Source organism: Bos javanicus, chromosome 18 (assembly GCF_032452875.1).
Source record: "Bos javanicus breed banteng chromosome 18, ARS-OSU_banteng_1.0, whole genome shotgun sequence".
In the NCBI taxonomy this organism is placed as follows: domain Eukaryota; kingdom Metazoa; phylum Chordata; class Mammalia; order Artiodactyla; family Bovidae; genus Bos; species Bos javanicus.
In genome coordinates, this window is record NC_083885.1 from 9562083 (window position 1) to 9582729 (window position 20647).

Below are 20647 nucleotides of genomic sequence, written 5' to 3' on the forward strand. Positions count from 1 at the left end.
TGTTCTCGCTGGGCAGCTGACCCCGAGTGCACATTCCCTCCTGCTCTTCTATCTGAGTCAGGTCCCTGCTGTTTCCCTCTGATATTTCCGAGCACAGTCTATCCATTGAACAATTTTACAGCAGCAGTGAAGTAGTATTTTGATGATATTTGTCAGTGTCTCATCCTGGGGAATATCGGTGAATCATATGTATTGGTCTAAACATGATGTAGAAAAATGATAATAATAATAATGATAGAAAGCATTTATTGAGCAACTACTGTGTGCCCAGTACCATGGAAGTCTCTTTATAATAATTGACTCACTTAATCTTCATAATAGCCTGTAAGATACTGTCCTCCTTTTCTGTCTGAGGAAACTGAGACACACAGGGTTACAACTGGTAACTGGCTGCTGGTAAACTGGAATTGTACAGAACCAGTGTGGTTCTGCCCTGTGTTTGTAGTCTGTCTGAGCATAAATCTGCTTTCATAAGCAGGCTAATAGTAATTTTCACATAATAGAAATCCTTTAGTTATCATAAAATGTGATCATTGCTGAGCTTTCAAAGGTGTATCGGTTGCCTGTTGTATTTGAGGTGCAAGCTAACGCATAAATGAACAGAGGAGCCATATAGGAAGACCATTACTGCCCGGACATCACAAATACATTTGGAATGTTGCTCATAGCATGTGTTCTGGAAATGTTAAAGTGCATATGGGGAAAAACATGTCCAGATAGCCTATTTAAAATAGTAACACCTGATGATATTGGAGAAGGGGCTGCCTACTTACGGAGAACTGTCCGAGTTGGTGTTGTTCAGTCGCTCTGTTGTGTCTGACTCTTTGTGACCCTATGGACTGCAGCACGCCAGGCCTACCTGTCCATCACCATCTCACAGAGATTTCTCAAATTATGTCCCTTGAGTCAATGATGCCATCTAACCATCTCATCCTCTGCTGTCCCCTTCTTCTCCTGCCTCCATCTTTCCCAGCATCAGGGTCCTTTCTAACGAGTCAGATCTTCACATCAGGTGGCCAAAGTATTGGAGCTTCCGCATCAGTTCTTCCAATGAATATTCAGGATTGATTCCCTTTAGTATTGACTGGTTTGAACTCCTTGTAGTCCAAGGGATTCTCTAGAGTCTTCTCCAGCACCACAGTTCAAAAGCATTAATTCTTCAGCACTCAGCCTTCTTTATGGTCCAACTCTCACAGCCATGCAAGACTATTGGAAAAACCATAGCTTTGACTATACGGACCTTTGTTGGCAAAGTAATATCTCTGCTTTTTAATGTTTGAGTGCTCATCTTAAACCACTGAGGGATATTCCACCACCAAACTCAATGCTATTGAAACTGAAGACATGTAAGTTGACAGCCAAATACTATTTACAGCCGAATCTGCTAAAAATTCAAGTGAAGTGAAGTGAAGTGAAAGTCTCTCAGTCATGTCCAACTCTTTGTGACCTCATGAACTATACAATCCATGGAATTCTCCAGGCCAGAACACTGGAGTGGGTAGCCTTTCCCTCAAGGGGCAATAGCAGTAGCTACCACATTCTAACACTACTGCCCAGTCAGACGTTCAACTTTTGCAGAGCATTAAATTAGTCTGGATTCTTTTGAAAATGTGGTCTTGTCATTTCAGAGATCTGTTACATGAAACCCAGAGAGGCATAAAGGAATTCACGTGAAAGCAAAGTATGTGTTAGTTAAAAAGATTCCTCTGGTTCCTTTATATTTACCCAGCTAATTCAGACCCATCTTTGAGATCAAAGCAAAAATGTTCCTTCTGTGGGTTTGCTTTCTTTAATTCCTCTAAATGATGTTAGACTCCCTGGCTCGCAGCTTGTCCATGCTCCTGAAGAGACCCGTGATTTCCTTTCACATTAGATTTTAATTTTAGTTAATCAATTAATTAATGATTTGTTAATGCCTCTCACCTTTTGTAGTCTATAATAACAGCACTCTTGACTGCCTACCCTATGCTGCTGCTGCTGCTAAGTCGCTTCAGTCGTGTCCGACTCTGTGCGACCCCATAGACGGCAGCCCACCAGGCTCCCCCGTCCCTGGGATTCTCCAGGCAGGAGCACTGGCGTGGGTGCCGTCGCCTTCTCCGGCTTATCCTATGCAGCACTGTTCTAGTTGCTTTATATGCATCATTCATTCCACTGGACCCACAAGGCCACTGTCATTGCACATCTTATTTTTTCATGTTTACCTACATGAGAAAACTGAGGCCAGAGTGATGGGAAAAATGCCAAGTCGCACAGTCAGTAAAGGGCAAAGCCAAGAATGAACCAAGTCAAATGACTCTGGAGTTCATGCTTTTAACATCTGTGTTACGGGGCTTCTCTCTAAGCTCCAGGACAACACCTAGCCAAGTGCTCACTGAATCCCAGGAGTTTAACAATTGTTTGGGAGCAAGTGAATGGATGGACACAAGGAGGAGGAAGTGAGTGAATTATTTGCTTCTAAGCCTGCTAAGTCACTCTTGCCCAGGAGAGTGCTGTGTGTTCATATTGCCAAGCACTTAACCTGAAGCTTGACTGCTGGATGGAGTGATCCAAGAATCTGCAAAAACAAAACTGAGCCTCTGAGAGTTCTCGAACCACTCCCACCCTCCCTGAGGGCCTGCAGTTGGAAAGGGCTTATTTTCCCTTTGTGGTTCCGGAGGAATCCTGAATAGAATCTGCCAAGAAGCCAGGACAGAGACTGAGCCACAGACAGATAAACACCAGGAATGCCACTCACCTGCACTTTCAGTCGGTCCTGGATGCTTAGCTCAGCATCTCTGGAGAAATGTCATCTACCTTAGCTTCTCTGGGATGACTGGTTTCCTGGTCTGAGATTTGAGGGAAGAATTAGCTGATTAAAAGGTTAATATATAATTGTAGGCACACAGTGCCTGGGGAAGACCCTCGACCATTTGATGTTTAACTGAATTAACGTTCGCCAGTTATAGATTTTCTGCTTGTAAAATTGCCAGCAAATGATTCTGAGTCCTGAATCTGCATTTTCTGTGTACACCACTTGGGATGTCAGTGTTACAATTGTCTCAGAAGCAACCTACCCAGACCCTGCTCTCAAGGCAATGGAAAGATTTACACGCAGAAGTGCTCAGATATGGGACTACAGCATCCTTCCCCCTTTGATTTTTAGAAGGGTGATGTCGGTCAGGGTGGTCACTCTCCCATTTCAATTCCTCTGATGTTTCTCAGGCCAGCCACACTGTGAACCCTGGGAGATTGATTCTTGCTCTCATTCGTTGGGTTCAGTGCATTTCAGAGAGCTGATATTTAGAGAGAGGGCCTGGTTCTACAGCTTCCAACCTTTCGCATACTCCTTTGAGTTCGCTGGTGGGGACAATAATGAGTTTTCAACAGCCTGTATACAGTGGTTAAGAGTTTCCATCGTGGTATCAAAGTTTAGTTTTCCAAGAAGCAGACACTGAGTCAAAGACTTGAGTGCAAGCAGTCTTATTTGGAGGGTGATGTCAGAAAAATAGCAACAAGGGATGAGAAAATGAGCCAAGGAGAAGACATCTGATGTATAATGAGCTATCAAGCCAGATACCACCACGGACAATTGGCGCTCAGGTCCAAGTGGGAGACAGAACGGTTGCCTCTCAACTCTCTCACCTGAGGGTGAACACGCAGCAGTTCTCATGGTTGTGGTGATGGTTTGGGGATGTGAGTTTCTAAACACTGCCTGCTGGCACCAGACTCAGATAAAGCAGCATCCCACAGGTTTCAGAGAAATATCCCAGACAAAGGCTTGCCTGAAGGGTGGGAGCAGAGCTCTGTCAAAATCAGAGGACACTTAAACCTGGATTCAGATCCTGGCTCCACCTGGCCTAGCTGTGTGATTTGAAGCAACTGTTAACCTCTAGAATGTTGGGGGGCTTCCCTGGTGGCTCAGATGGTAAAGAACCCGCCTGCAGAGCAGGAGTTCAGTTCAGTTCAGTCGCTCAGTTATGTCCGACTCTTTGCAACCCCATGAATCACAGCATGCCAGGCCTCCCTGTCCATCACCAACTCCCGGAGTTCACCCAGACTCACATCCATTGAGTCAGTGATGCCATCCAGCCATCTCATCCTCTGTCGTCCCCTTCTCCTCTTGCCCCCAATCCCTCCCAGCATCAGAGTCTTTTCCACTGAGTCAGCTCTTCACATGAGGTGGCCAAAGTAACCCGAGTTCAATCCCTGGATTGGGTAGATCCCCTAGAGAGGAGAATGGCTACCTACTTGTATTCTTGAATTCCATGGACAGAGGGGCCTGGTGTGCTATAGTCCATGGGGTTGCAGAGTCGGACATGACTGAGTGCACACACACAGAATGTCGGGCCCCTTGTCGGTTAAGTGTGTTTTATTACATGCTAAGTACATCACAGTGCTGCTGTGGAGACGAGTTGTCACTTAACTTTTATGTTTCAAATCATATAACCTGAATTTTTGACTTCTGCGTGAAATGCCCTAAGAATTTGCAAAGACAAAGCTGAGACTTCAGAAGCAATGATAACATTTTAGTTGCCTAATAGTGAAACGAACTAAAGTAAAAAGAAAGGGGTGAAATTAATTTTAATAGTGACTCTATTTAGTCCAATCTGTAAAATAGCATATTAGCATGTAATCTATATACAAATCATTAATTATACATTTTACTTTCTTTTTGTTCTCGGCATTTAGTCTTCAAAATTCCACCTGTACTTTCCGCTAACACTTTCAGCATGGCTACGTTCCAGGTGCTCAGAATCCATGGGCGGCTCGTGGCCACCATGTTGCACTGGGAAGTTCGAGGGCCCTTGAGTTCTTGTTAGAAGTAACTTCCAGTGGAATAGTTCTGCTTTCCTCCTCTTCATCGGTGACAAGGATCCTTTGCATCTATGAAAGTGAAGTTGGTTTTCGCTCAGGCATCATATGAAATTGACAGTTTCTGTAATGAAATTTCACACATGGAAAACCATGGTGAGATTCTAAGCAGGTGTAAAAATCTGACGAAGTTATTTCTTTAACTGCAACTTAATGGAAACTGCAGCAGCTGTTCCCATTTGCGTGTTTTCCAAGTCTCATTGCCAGAATGAATGGTTGGCAGCCATAGGAGAAGTATCAACTTACCTCTTCATTTGAGAAATGAAATTAAAACCTCAGCTCATTTCTAAAAGTCACAGATTTGGTAAAAAGTTAGCAGGGCAAACATATAAGCTGCGTTAAAATATTGATGGCTTTGGTTTTCTCAGGTGCTGCTGCTAACATCTGCAGAAGATTTGGACTGCACTCCTGGATTTCAGCAGAAAGTGTTCCATATCGATCAGCCAGCTGAATTCATTGAGGACCAGGCGATTTTAAACTGTAAGCGACGTCACTCGATGGTGATTTTGGTCTATTCACTGATGTTTAAGAATGTCCCTCAGTATACAGTATTCCCTAAGCTAAGAGTTTTCTGATCATTTTTATTATGTCACTGTTTGACCCAGGGTGGAAAGTCTTGAATTAGGGCTTTGTCAGCTTAGAGGTGAATCGAGTGGTGTGTGTCTCTTTGTCACATTTGATCACCAGTGAGCATTTCCTGACTGCTCCCAGGAAAGGGGACCACTAGCCCCCACCATGAGTATTGACCTATGCGAAGGAAATGAAACGGAATGCCCCGTTTTCTTTGGGAAGATCCTGAGAACAGACCATTGCCTTCCTGTGGATTGCTGTTCTACCTGGATTTCTCATACGTAGCACTGGATAAAAATAACATCCAGAGCAGAAGGTTAGCTTCTAGGAATTTTTAGGCATAGGAATTTGAACTCTTAAGACTAATAAGATGGTTTTCTGAAAGATTCAAAACCTCTACTGACTATTTTGTGGATTAAGCTCAAATCCCCCCAAATTCCAATTGATTTCCTTAAAATATGCTACCCTCAGATCTGTGGTTATAATATCTTCCTCTTTTTAATGCCAACATTATATTGTTTTATCTTTATGAGGGCATGGAGTGCATTGCCAGATGCAAAACAAGCATGGTTTTGTTTTAGCACAATGAATTTAAAATTGATGGTAGACAAATAACCATTTAATTGCAGGCTCTTGAGCACCATTCTATAACATTTGGGAGTGAAGGATATAAAAACGGTGGTTTAGTTTGGTCAGATGCTCTGTGACCCTTTAGGGAAGATAACTGTACACTTGCCCTGTGGCCCCAGGTTTGCCTTCCAGGCTGACTGTGTTCCTTCACTCCTGCGCTGTGTGGCGAGCGTGTTTAAACGAAAGGGACAGAACGTTCAGCCGGCTCAACTGGACTGTTCTGTGAGGCTGGAACACGTTTTAAGGGTTGAAAGGAACACAGTAATGAAGATGCAGTGTTGAGGATCAAGGGAGCCCTGCACGGTGAAGCCCATGTGTGTCTTGATGCAATTACGCCAGTGAAATCATTTTAGTAATTAGGGTCTATAATGACGAGGTGCAGGACCGGCACAGTGAGTGAATTCCAACATGTGGTTTCATTGTTAATCTCATCCCTGATGTACTCCTGGGTCGGGCCATCAGGAGCTCTCCTTTGTCTTTTGATTCTTCTATTTATCAGAATCAATATATTTTAAATGGAACTTGGCTTCGGAGAACCATTTTTTCTGGCTCTCCTCTCCTCTCGTCTGCTTCATCTCCCTCTCTTCTCTCTCTCTCCTTTCTCTTTTTTTTCCAAGTGATCATCCCAAATGGCATCTATATTAACATGTGTGGAAATGTGAAGCCACCCTGAGTATGGGAATTAATAGAGTTGGTATGCAAAGCAGGCCCATAAATGTGATTGCTTCTGTAATCTTCACGACACCAAACAGCTTTTAATTTACCTCTGAGAAGCTGGAAACAATCATACTTTGGGGGATCTTTTTAATTTAAACTAGACCATCCTGTACATTCCAATATTACAGTTTTGTGTGTGTCTGTGTAGGGTTTTTTTATTTTTTTTAATCCTCTAGGTAATTTAGTGGGTTATGGTTGTTGATTCTATGTAAGCTAGTAAAAGTGAAACGGAACTGGGTTGGTTATCAATGACAGCACATTCAGTAAAAGTCGGTGATTTGAGGATATTTAAAAATTTATATGTGATTTTGTAAGTGAATTGTTGGATCAGCAAAATTTGACCAGCCCCCTCCCCTGTCAATGAAACTGTGGGCCTATATGTATTACTAGGGGAGAAAATGGACAAACAGATGTGGGCTGCTACATTTCAGTCTATCTCAAAACAGTGAGCATAGGTTGTCATAGATACTGTGAATAAAGTTAATTGTGCCTAAATAAAGAAGAAAGTTTCCACGGAGCTGAAAATGCCTACTGACTGCTGTTCGGGAAAATCTGGATTTCCAGAAGTAATAACAATGTATTTTTCTCTGTTCAACATGCAGGAGGAAATAAAAAGTCCAAAACTTTGAACAGACCTTTTCCCCAAGCAACCAACATTTTACATCTCCCTCCTTCCCTTCTGAGTCTTAGTTCCTTCATGCATTTCTCTGTGGTCCAACGAAGACCTTTTCTCTCTCTGAAAAATGTGATTAGCCAAAAAGCCAGTGAGTGGTGCATTCTCTCAGAATGAAGACCATATGGTCACAAGGCTAACATCTGGAGGAAAACTGGGAAGAATCAAACAGAATCAGTGGTTTAAGCATACTTAGATGTGTGAGGTCACTGCCAAGATCCTGGAAATGGTTAGGGATCATTCAGTAACGTGTAAAAATAAGCTGATGATCTAGGTAAAAATAGAGGTTACAAGAAACCAGGTTAGTAACATGACCTTGAACTCCTCCTATGACACTGACACTTCCAATTTTTATTTTTGTCTCTGTAATATTTTACAAGAGCTTTGGCTTCCAATCATCATGAACTTTTGTCTTGCAGGAAGTGTAAAATACAACATAATCAATCAATTGATGTCCACACTTTTCACCACTCTATAAACTTGTCTGAAAGTGTTGTGTCTTTGCCTGGCAGTCATAGAATATCTGCTCACACCCCAGACTTAGATTCAACCAATTCTGTGTTCAGCGTTCGGCACCTTCCAGTAAATGTTTATTCTGTCCACGACTTCCTGCTGTCTATGTTCAGACAGTAATATTTCCTTTTATCTTTTTTCATCTTTCTTCTCAATTCTCAATGACTTATCTTTTTCTGTTTTAACTGTTACTAATGGTCACCTCCGCTCCTTTTATTTCCATAATATTTTATTCACCGCTCACTCCGATACGTCTTTCCTTCAGTTGTTCTAAAGACTTTTATTTTCCTCACATCCAAATAACTCTTTATTCTGCTCTCCTTTCCAGTAACTAGACTTGCTTTCGTCTTTAAAGGGCCATTTTTCAACAAGCTTCTAGGATCAAAACGTGGCATCCCACTACTTCTTCTAATGTAACCAGGGGAGCTTTATCACTGTATCTTTCACAGTGTGATGCAAAGCCCCCAACTTAGCAGCACTTGGCTTCATCCAGGCTTGAAAGGTGAGCTGGGAAGATGTGGTGATTCTCATTTTCTGTGAGAAGTACAAGAAGAAAGGGGAAGACAGTTTAAAAGGCAGAAACTCAGAAAGGAGACATCCGCTCATGATCTTTGGACTCAGGGAGGGCTCTGTCCAAGGTCTGCAGGTTGCAGGCGGTCCTTAGAGGCCTCCAAGACCCAGAATTATCTTAAACTGGTTGATGAGGTTGCTTCTCCTGCAATGTGAAAATCATGCGATTCTGGTAGCCACTATCTTGGTACCACGAGATTTGGGTAGTAACCCCGGTTACAGTCTCCCAGGCTCCAGAAGAAGAGTTGGCCTGGAAAACTGACCAGCCAACCAGCTGATGTGGACTAAGACCAAGTGATAAGGCCCTGACTATCTTGTGTCCTGAAAAAATTACAGAACGAAACACTCTGTCCTGCTCTAATCAGCTCAGACAGACCTTCCTGGCACCAGGGAGGGATCTGTTTGCTAGGGGAACCATAGCTGGCCTCTCTCTGGGTAACTCTCCTTTATAGAGCTGCCTTCCACGCAGGAACTCGAGGACGCAAGCTGCTTCCTACTTGGTCCTGCCATATTTGGCCAAGTCATCAAGCTGGCAGAGAGGGGGACAAGGAGAAGGGTGGAGAAGGCACCACGGATGTTTAGCCACTGGAGCTCAAAAGGGACATGTATTGTTTCTGTTCACACTCTTGGCCAGACCTAATCACAGAGCCAAGCTAACTGCAAGAGAGGCTGGACAGCACAGAGGAACTCAGTGCAGGCGTGAGCTCACCATCTCTATACAGATCCTAACACAGCCAAGTGACCCCAACCAAAAAGAGACTCCTGAAAGAGACGAAAGGAGACCACAAAGGAGGCCGCTGTTTCTGACTAACTCGGGTCAACATGGGGATGAGACAAAGACGGTCATTCAAACAGGACAGGAGGTCATGGCCCTGGGACTACGTCCTGCTTTTCTCGTCTGCTTCCCGCTGAGCAGAACAGCTTCTTCACTGCCCCCTCTTAGAAACACCCAGGCAGGGCCCTTCTGATAGTTCTATTGCATCAGAAGATTGCATCAGTTCTATTGCATCAGAAGATTGCATTCTTCTGATGATTATAGTACTGAGGCTAAGGTCATACAGTTTAAAACTCACGTCAAGTAGAATTCAAACAAATGATATAGTCCCATGTTAGCTGCATGACAATGAGTGAGTGATCCAAATCCTGCAAGTCTGAATTATTTCATCCAAGAAGGATAACCACAGTCTTTAACTCGAGTTGATGCAATGATTGATGGAAAGATGCTTAGAACATAGTTGTGAGTAAATGGAAGCTGGTAGTATTATTACTATTATTCTTGCCATTGCTGTTATTATTATTGTTGTTGTTAGCATTATTATTATACATAGATCTTAGATAGGTTTGGTATCCTTATAATGGCCATCTAAACCCGAATTTAGCAGACAAATCACGGCCATTAAAATCTGAAGAGATTACAAAAGAATCTGAAGCAATGATTCTAGGATTTGAATTTCATGGACCAGTAGAATTTTTTTAAAATCTTGGATTGATAAGAGTGTATTTTACAACATTTTTCTTAGTCTGAATATGAAAAAAAAAAGAAGAAGAAAAAGCAGGCTAATGAGTGAGATAAAGTGAGAATACCTCCGTTAACTTTGCCCAGATTTTTAAAATGTCATTTTTATCAAAAAACAAACAAAAGAGGAGTTAGGACCAATTACAGAAGAGAAGTCAGTCTTTTGAGTAAATTTGTATTGTAAAAAATGTGCCAAATATTTTTGTTTACCTCATTCTGTGGGAAACCACTGATTTAAGGTATTAGAGAACTTCCACAAAATGTAACAAGTGTGCCCACATTAGGGGCAGATGTTGGGAAATTTAAAAGGCTCCCCTAGAGTTGACCAGTGCAGCATCTATGACTTTCATAGGTGATATTTACTGCATGTTTTCTAAGTGTGGAGTGCCACCCGGAACCTCAGAACAGACCTTAAGGGAAAAATACACTTGTGTGCCCATTTTACAGGTGAAGATACTGAGGCTGGGCTAGGCGAGGCCATTTATCCATGGTTGTATTGTTGCTTGTAATTGGTGGCATTAAATTTTGAATCCAGGGTTCCTGTGCTCTGGCTCTTATCCAGAGTTCCATGGTTTTGTGGTCTTGTAGCTTTTGCTGATGTTGGCAATGACCCATCAGGGAAATTTGCCGCTTAATTTTCCCATCTATTTTTGTCAATCTGGATGAAATAGAAAATTTCTACTGCATTATGTTTTTTCTGTTCATAGACAAGTTCATTCTTCCTCTGTAATATGGAAAAAAGTATCTACTGCTAAGTCACTTCAGTCGTGTCCGACTCTGTGCGACCCCATAGATGGCAGCCCACCAGGCTCCCCCGTCCCTGGGATTCTCCAGGCAAGAACACTGGAGTGGGTTGCCATTTCCTTCTCCGATGCAGGAAAGTGAAAAGTGAAAGTGAAGTCGCTCAGTCGTGTCCGACTCTTTGCGACCCCATGGACTGTAGCCTACCAGGCTCCTCCATCCATGGGATTTTCCAGGCAAGAGTGCTGGAGTGGGGTGCCATTGCTTTCTCCCCGCAAAAGTATCTATTTTGCTTATTTTGAATGGGCCCAGTGCCAGATTGCCCATGACCCTATACTCCTGGCTTTTGGCCTTTCTCCTGTGCTCCTTTCACCAAAATGTTTCTTGGTCATGCCACCTTGACACTGACCTTGGTTGGTAGCCAGGTCACCCACGGAATCCATGGTGTCCCATTAATCATATTTGTACTTAACACACATGAGTCATGCCTTTTGAGGGTGTTTTTAATTGACTATAAATCACACAGTGAACTTGAAAAATGAAGGCAATTAATGAAAAAGCAATGTGAGAGGTGTTTTGCATCCTAACGCAGGAAATAACATCTCCAATGAATTAAATGTCAAAACAAAGGCCCTTTTGACCCTGCTAAAAAGGTTTCATTTGAGTGGTAGTAGATGGATGAACTTTCCAACCTTGCAGGTGGAGGAATTCCTGTTTCTTGAGTTCAAGCTGACTTGGGATTTTTGTCTGTGTATATCCTCTATCCTTGAGAACTTCCTAAGTTCTTTGGGTTTTCAGTTTTAGTGATTTAAAAAATGGAAAAGAAACCAATGATAATTTCCTTTCCATTTTCTGATTGTCCTCTGCACTACTAACTTGCATGTTCTTTCAGGTTGGGAGACTGATTAACTGATTAGTGAAATTATTTAGCATGACCTGTACCACAGTCTACATAGATCTGAATAGGTTGCAGTTACAAGTGGTATATTTGTTTTAAACTGTCATGATATACCAAGGAAAATTATTCTGGTGTCACTTAATTCACTCCATCATCATGAAGGTGATTATATTTTGGGTCTGAATGTGGACTCCTGTTTACACTCATGACTTTTTACTATATGTAAACAGAATCCTATAGAAAGGATTTTTTAATAAAAATGATTTAAAAATAAAAATATTTTTACAGGTTTGCTCCCCACCCACCACCACCAACATAACTGTGACAGTCAACTAATCAGTTAATTAATATTTATTATGATCCTCATAAATGCATTATATTAACTGCCTCATTTCATAAATGTAAAGTGATATAAAATAATTGCAGACTGAAAAGAACACATATACACACCAGAGGGGGATATGGTAAAATGCTTAGAGATCCTCCATGAGACTAGGGTCCTAAGTTGTACTTTGCAGATTGGGAAACATACGAGGTAACAGGCTAAGAGGGCCTTAGGAGAAGAGGAATGTGGATATGGGCAGAGCTCTCTTGGCATAAACTTTCTTATCAGTGGAATGAAAGGAATAAATAGACCAGAGGAATCACATTGTCAGCTCATGGACTAAATTTGTCCCACAGATATGTCCTGCTTGTCCTGTTTGGCAGCTCAGTGTAGGAGTCTGAAGTGTTTAATGAAAGGAATTTGTTGTCAACATTGAGAATTTCATTTTTAAAAATTCATAACTTCTGGGAAGTACTGGGCCTCCAGAATATAGACCCCAGAGGCAAATGAATCACAGTGGTAGCAGCCTCAGTAGGTTGTTCTGAGGATTAAATGCTCAGGTCTGTAAAGGCCTCTGAAAACTCTGCTGGAAGTAGGATAGCAATAACAGTAGCTGAGGCCTTCCTGGTGGTTCTCCAGTCTCCACTGTCTTCCTGTCACTAATCAGCTTCCTCCTTTATTCCACCTGCCCCTTGTAGGTATCTACATTTACCCCCACGAAGTCACCCTTGTTCCTGAGACAGGTGTGCGGGTCAAATGATATGCTCCAAAGACCAAACGCACGTGTTGTTTGTATCACACCATTGCTGTCACTGACAGTAGCTCTTACTGGTGGTTAGGGAAGCGGAGGACACTCCTGAGAGATGCAAGGGCAGGGAACGGCTGGCATTGACTGAGACTTTGAAATCTGCCTTCAGTGTTTCGAATCATCAATACAGGGACTAGGTGAAAAGGGGAGCCATGTGATCAGTGTGGCTGGCTTTCTGGAAGTTCAGAATAGGACACAGATAAGAGAGAACTGCTGGGGAGGCTCAGGATTACAAGGAGCCATTTCAGAAGATCTGAGATGGGAGGGAGGTATGTGGAAGGAGAGCTGGTTGGTGGAGAAGGCAGGATGATTAAGAAGTAGCAGACTATGAAACAAGGGAGAGAACAGAGCCGCAGGCAATTCCCAGGGTCTAGACTGGGGAAGACATCTAGAAGACAAGTTTTCTAAAAGAGTGCAGAATCCCTGAGTCTGTTCCAGCTCAAATTCTAACTGGTATGACCGTTTTCCTCTCTGGACCCCTGTTTCCCCATTTGTATAATGAGCATCTATTAGGGTTATTCTGATTGAATTCTAAAGTTGATTGGATTCGACTCCGACTGGCTTTAGGAAAACGACAAAATAATCAACTCACATAATTGAACATCTCAAGGTCTGATCTGGCTTCAGGAACACCTGGGTCTAGATGCTGTAATGATATCATCAATATCACCATTCTTCAGCTCTGCTTTATATAGTGTTGGTACCCCTCAGTCTCAGAGGGGTTTCCTCCAGGATGGCCACCTAAAGTTCCAGTCATTCATTCTTCTAGCTTAACAACCCAGAGCATCTCTTTTTCCAAGTGTCCCAGCAAACACTCCATGGCTTACTCTCTGGGTCCAGCTTGGGTCACATGTCTATCCCTGAACCAATCAAGGCATCCAGGAAGATTTGGGCTGGCAAAAGCAGGAGAGTTCACTGTGAGGGTGTTCTTTTTGTCATCGTTCATTCGCCCAGCCGTGCCCGACTCTTTGTGACCCCATGGACTGCAGCATGCCAGGCCTCCCTGTCCCTCACCATCTCCTGGAGTTTGCCCAAGTTCATGTTCGTTTTGTTGGTGATACTGTCCAGCAATCTCATTCTCTGACGCCCTCTTTTCTTTCTGCCCTCAGTCTTTCCCAGCATCAGAACTTTTCCAATGAGTCATCTGTTCACATCAGATGTCCAAAATAATCGAGCTTAAGCTTTAGCATCACTCCTTCCAGTGAATATTTAGGGTTAATCTCCCTTAAGATTGACTGGTTGACCTCCTTACTGTCCAAGGGACTTTCAGGAGTCTTGTCCAGCACCACAGTTCAAAAGCATCAATTCTTTGGCATTCTTTCTGCCTTTTTTATGGTCCAGTTCTCACAACTGTATGTGACCACTGGGAAGACCATAGCCTTAAGTATACGGACTTTTGTCAACAGAGTATTGTCTCTACTTTTCAGCAGTGTCTAGGTTTGTTACAGCTTTCCTGTGAAGAAGTGATTGTCTTCAGATTTCATGGCTGCAGTCACAGTCTGCAGTGATTTTGGAGCCCAAGAAGAGGAAATCTGTCACTACTTCCACATTTTCCCCTTCTATTTGCTATGTAGTAAAGGGACCAGATGCCATGATCTTAGTTTTTTGATATTTAATCTTAAGCTGGCCCTTTCACTCTCCTCCTTCACCCTCATCAAGAGGTTCTTTAGTTCTTCTTTACTTTCTGCCATTAGAATGCTATCATCTGCATTTCTGAGGTTGTTGATTTTTCTCCTGCCTATCTTGATTCCAGCTTTGGGCTTCCCAGGTGGCTCATTAGGTTAAAAAATCCACCTGCAATATAGGAGACATAGGAGATACCAGTTTAATTCCTGGGTCAGGAAGATCCCCTGGAGGAGGGCATGGCAACCCACTCCAGTATTTTTGCCTGGAGAATATCATGGACAGAGGACCCTGGTGGGCTACAGTCCATAGGGTAGCAAAGAGTTGGACATGACTATCTATTTCTGCTTTATTGACTATGCCAAAGCCTTTGACTGTGTGGATCACAATAAACTGTGGAAAATTCTGAAAGAGATGGGAATACCGGAATACCTGATCTGCCTCTTGAGAAATTTGTATGCAGGTCAGAAGCAACAGTTAGAACTGGACATGGAACAACAGACTGGTTCCAAATAGGAAAAGGAGTTCGTCAAGGCTGTATATTGTCACCCTGTTTTTTAACTTATATGCAGAGTACATCATGAGAAATGCTGGACTGGAAGAAACACAAGCTGGAATCAAGATTGCCGGGAGAAATATCAATAACCTCAGATATACAGATGACACCACCCTTATGGCAGAAAATGAAGAGGAACTCAAAAGCCTCTTGATGAAAGTGAAAATGGAGAGTGAAAAAGTTGGCTTAAAGCTCAACATTCAGAAAACGAAGATCATGGCAACCGGTCCCATCACTTCATGGGAAATAGATGGGGAAACAGTGGAAACAGTGTCAGACTTTATTTTTCTGGGCTCCAAAATCACTACAGATGGTGACTGCAGCCATGAAATTAAAAGATGCTTACTCCTTGGAAGGAAAGTTATGATCAACCTAGATAGCATATTGAAAAGCAGAGACATTACTTTGCCAACAAAGGTTCATCTAGTCAAGGCTATGGTTTTTCCTGTGGTCATGTATGGATGTGAGAGTTGGACTGTGAAGAAGGCTGAGCACTGAAGAATTGATGCTTTTGAACTGTGGTGTTGGAGAAGACTCTTGAGAGTCCCTTGGACTGCAAGGAGATCCAACCAGTCCATTCTGAAGGAGATCAGCCCTGGGATTTCTTTGGAAGGAATGATGCTAAAGCTGAAACTCCAGTACTTTGGCCACTTCATGCAAAGAGTTGACTCATTGGAAAAGACTCTGATGCTGGGAGGGGTTGGGGGCAAGAGGAGAAGGGGACGACAGAGGATGAGATGGCTGGATGGCATCACTGACTCGATGGACGTGAGTCTGAGTGAACTCCGGGAGTTGGTGATGGACAGGGAGGCGAGGCGTGCTGTGATTCATGGGGTCGAAAAGAGTCGGACACAACTGAGCGACTGATCTGATCTGATCTGATCTGAAGTTACTGGGGGTGTTCTACTCTATTGCTAAGGTCCCTTTCAGGACTGACATTCTATGACTGCAGGCTATGCTTCACGCATGAGAATTTTTAGAACCTAGCACACGCGCACATTGGAAATGTCTCTTAGGGGGCAGGGATGAGGACAGTTATCATGCCAGGTTTCTCACTGGTGATGCTGGTGAGCAGATTGCTTAATTAAGACTGTCAAATTCTAAGTACTGCCATATGGCCTCACTCTTCAACCTGTTGAGTGTCTTCATTCACATGGTTCTGGAGCTGGTATAAATCTCTTTTATTTCTGTTTTTCTTCAAGGGGTTAAGAATATAGGAACACGCAGGTGTTACAGGAACATCTCCTAATTTAAGGTGTTAGAACCACATGAATTGAGCTGCTTAATGAGTACGACATCAAAACATAAATTGGACAAGATTAAGCATGTCTTTAAATAGTGTGAGAAGGCAGAAGATCTTATTATCCTATAATAGGTCAAATCCACACATATTCTAAAAATTGTGATGCCTTCTGTCTGTCCTTTTAATCTTAATTTTCATGGAAATTTTTGTTGGCTTGAAAGCAAAAGGGCAAGAGGTGGAAACACTTGCCAGTCAGAATATCCCTGGGCACTTTTTGTATTTGACCAAATTTGCATTCTCTTTTTTGGAGGCAGAAATAGGGGATAGGATAGGAAATGACATACATGCAGTCCCATTTGTTTGGCCAATTATTTAAGAATTATAGTATGGTCACATCCCTTATGTCAGACCCTCTACTAGGTACAAGGGGTAGAACTTTGAACCAGAATTTTAGAAAAGATGCCTTTTATATTAGAGCTTTCATTTTTATGGAATGAGAGAGACAGCCGTGATAGAAATGAACATCTAAGAAGACAGAAAAATTACACATAAAATGCTGACGATAAATACTATGAAGGAAATAAGACGAGGTTGTGTGATAGAGATTTCTGGATGGATGTGATACAATAGGTGGCTAAAGAAGTTCTCTCTGAGAAGCTGAGACCTAAACCAGCAGAAGGAACCAATCAGGTAGACTCTGCATTCGTAAACCTTTAGGCAGAAGGATCAGGTAATGTAAAAGCCCTAAGATGAGAACAGGTTTTTAGTTTGAGATACTCTGATCTAGGAAAGGACTTTCCTGATAGCTCAGTTGGTAAAGAATCCACCTGCATTGCAAGAGATTCTGGTTAGATTCCTGGGTCAGGAAAATGCTGGAGAAAGGACAGGCTACCCACTCCAGTATTCTTGGGCTTCCCTTGTGGCTCAGCTGGTAAAGAATCCATCTGCAATGCGGGAGACCTGGGTTGAAAGGGGCTATCATTTTATCCATTTCATCAAATCAACCACCCTATAAGATAGGATTCTAAATCCCGTTTTAGGAATGAAGGCATGAAGGTTGATTTAAAGATCCAATATCTCAAAAGAAGTGTCATCAGTGGAAAAGGAGCTCTGACTTTCTGACCCTGCCTGTTCTCTCCACGTGGAAAGCTGTATCCACTTTCCTCTCAGAAGTGCTCCAGTCCTTTCTGTGGGGAACAGACTGGGGCACCCGTGAACCTCGTGGGGCTCTTGGCATGGGCTCCTGAGTCAGTTCACTTGTGACCATCACTTGCCACGTGGTGGCGTATCCAGTCACTCAAGCTCTTGGCTCCTCACTTTTCCCATCTGTAGAATGGAAGTACTGTTTCGAGGATTGATGACTCAAGATAACATGTTAGGAGAGTGCCTGTCACTTGGACACTCTATATAAATGTTGTGTGTGTGTGTGTGTGTGTGTGTGTGTGTGTGTAGTCTCTTAGTCGTGTCCAACTCTTTGCAACTCTATGGACTATAGCCCACCAAGCTACTCTGTCCATGGGATTTTTCAGGCAAGAATACTGAAGTGAGTTGCCATTTCCTACTCCAGAGGATCTTCCTGACCCAGAGATGGAACCTGCATCTCCTGTGTCTCCTGCCTTGCAGGTGTATTCTTTATCTGCAGCCATCTGGGTTGATTTTATCACTTGAAAAAATAAAGCAAAGGAGGGGAGTTCTGCAGAATGATGCTGTTGGAATGGGCAGTGCCAGTGTTTACTGAAGGCAGCCCAGGGGACTTGCAACCCTCACCATAACGCCTCTGAAATAGGACATGTGTTCTCCCTACTTCCTCTAAGTCTCCACACCGCCACCTCCCAATGCACCCACCCTCTACTTCCTCATGTTTGAATCTCTTTGGGTTACAGATTAAAAGGATGTTCCCTGAAAAGTTTTTGAGAAGTGATTCTTCCAAACCTTAGATCCAGATGTGTTTTGGAATTTAGAAAAAGCTAGTAAAGTCTCAGATCAGATCAGTTGCTCAGTCCTGTCTGACTCTTTGCGACCCCATGAATCACAGCACGCCAGGCCTCCCTGTCCATCACCAACTCCCGGAGTTCACTCAGACTCACGTCCATCGAGTCAGTAATGCCATCCAGCCATCTCATCCTCTGTCGTCCCCTTCTCCTCTTGCCCCCAATCCCTCCCAGCATCAGAGTCTTTTCCAATGAGTCAACTCTTCACATGAGGTGGCCAAAGTACTGGAGTTTCAGCTTTAGCATCATTCCTTCCAAAGAAATCCCAGGGCTGATCTCCTTCAGAATGGACTGGTTGGATCTCCTTGCAGTCCAAGGGACTCTCAAGAGTCTTCTCCAACACCACAGTTCAAAAGCATCAATTCTTTGGTGCTCAGCCTTCTTCACAGTCCAACTCTCGCATCCATACATGACCACAGGAAAAACCATAGCCTTGACTAGATGAACCTTTGTTGTCAAAGTAATGTCTCTGCTTTTCAATATGCTATCTAGGTTGATCATAACTTTCCTTCCAAGGAGTAAGCGTCTTTTAATTTCATGGCTGCAGTCACCATCTACAGTGATTTTGGAGCCCAGAAAAATAAAGTCTGACACTGTTTCCACTGTTTGCCCATCTATTTCCCATGAAGTGGTGGGACCGGATGCCATGATCTTCGTTTTCTGAATGTTGAGCTTTAAGCCAACTTTTTCACTCTCCACTTTCACTTTCATCAAGAGGCTTTTGAGTTCCTCTTCACTTTCTGCCATAAGGGTGGTATCATCTGTATATCTGAGGTTATTGATATTTCTCCCGGCAATCTTGATTCCAGCTTGTGTTTCTTCCAGTCCAGCATTTCTCATGATGTACTCTGCATATAAGTTAAATAAACAGGGTGACAATATACAGCCTTGACGAACTCCTTTTCCTATCTGTTGTTCCTAACCAGTCTGTTGTTCCATGTCCAGTTCTAACTGTTGCTTCCTGACCTGCATACAGATTTCTCAAGAGGCAGATCAGGTGTTCTGGTATTCCCATCTCTTTCAGAATTTTCCACAGTTTACTGTGATCCACACAGTCAAAGGCTTTGGCATAGTCAATAAAGCAGAAATAGATGTTTTTCTGGAACTCTCTTGCTTTTTCCATGATCCAGCGGATGTTGGCAATCCAGCGGATCTCTGGTTCCTCTGCGTTTTCTAAAACCAGCTTGAACATCAGGAAGTTCATGGTTCACATATTGCTGAAGCCTGGCTTGGAGAATTTTGAGCATTACTTTACTAGTGTGTGAGATGAGTGCAATTGTGCAGTAGTTTGAGCATTCTTTGACATTGCCTTTCTTTGGGATTGGAATGAAAACTGACCTTTTCCAGTCCTGTGGCCACTGCTGAGTTTTCCAGATTTGCTGGCAATTGAGTGCAGCACTTTCACAGCATCATATTTCAGGATTTGGAATAGCTCAACTGGAATTCCATCACCTCCACTAGCTTTGTTCATGGTGATGCTTTCTAAGGCCCACTTGACTTCACATTCCAGGATGTCTGGCTCTAGGTGAGTGGTCACACCATCGTGATTATCTGGGTCATGAAGATCTTTTTTGTACAATTCTTCTGTGTATTCTTGCCATCTCTTCTTAATATCTTCTGCTTCTGTTAGGTCCATACCATTTCTGTCCTTTATCGTGCTCATCTTTGCATGAAATGTTCCTTTGGTATCTCTGATTTTCTTGGAGATCCCTAGTCTTTCCCATTCTGTTGTTTTCCTCTATTTCTTTGCATTGATCGCTGAAGAAGGCTTTCTGATCTCTTCTTGCTATTCTTTGGGACTCTGCATTCAGATGCTTATATCTTTCCTTTTCTCCTTTGCTTTTCACTTCTCTTCTTTTCACAGCTATTTGTAAGGCCTCCCCAGACAGCCATTTTGCTTTTTTGCATTTCTTTTCTATGGGAATGGTCTTGATCCCTGTCTCCTGTACAATGTCACGAACCTCATCCCATAGTTCATCAGGCACTCTATCAGATCTAGGCCCTTAAATCTATTTCTCACTTCCACTGTATAATCATAAGGGATTTGATTTAGGTCATACCTGAATGGTCTAGTGGTTTTCCCTACTTTCTTCAATTTAAGTCTGAATTTGGCAATATGGAGTTCATGGTCTGAGCCACAGTCAGCTCCTGGTCTTGTTTTGGCTGACTGTATAGAGCTTCTCCATCTTTGGCTGCAACGAATATAATCAATCTGATTTCGGTGTTGACCATCTGGTGATGTCCATGTATAGAGTCTTCTCTTGTGTTGTTGGAAGAGGGTGTTTGTTATGACCAGTGCATTTTCTTGGCAAAACTCTATCAGTCTTTGCCCTGCTTCATTCTGTATTCCAAGGCCAAATTTGCCTGTTACTCCAGGTATTTCTTGACTTCCTACTTTTGCATTCCAGTCCCCTATAATGAA

At 42.8% G+C, this 20647-nt stretch overlaps 1 protein-coding gene across 1 annotated transcript in view; it reads left to right on the forward strand.

Moving 5' to 3' along the window:
- The window catches only part of CDH13 (cadherin 13), a 1019154-nt gene that overhangs the window by 207956 nt on the left and 790551 nt on the right, over nt 1-20647 (forward strand). Inside the window, exon 2 of the mRNA XM_061386852.1 lies at nt 5220-5331. Within this exon, the coding sequence (XP_061242836.1) occupies nt 5220-5331 (112 nt within the window). The remainder of the gene's footprint in view (nt 1-5219; nt 5332-20647) is intronic.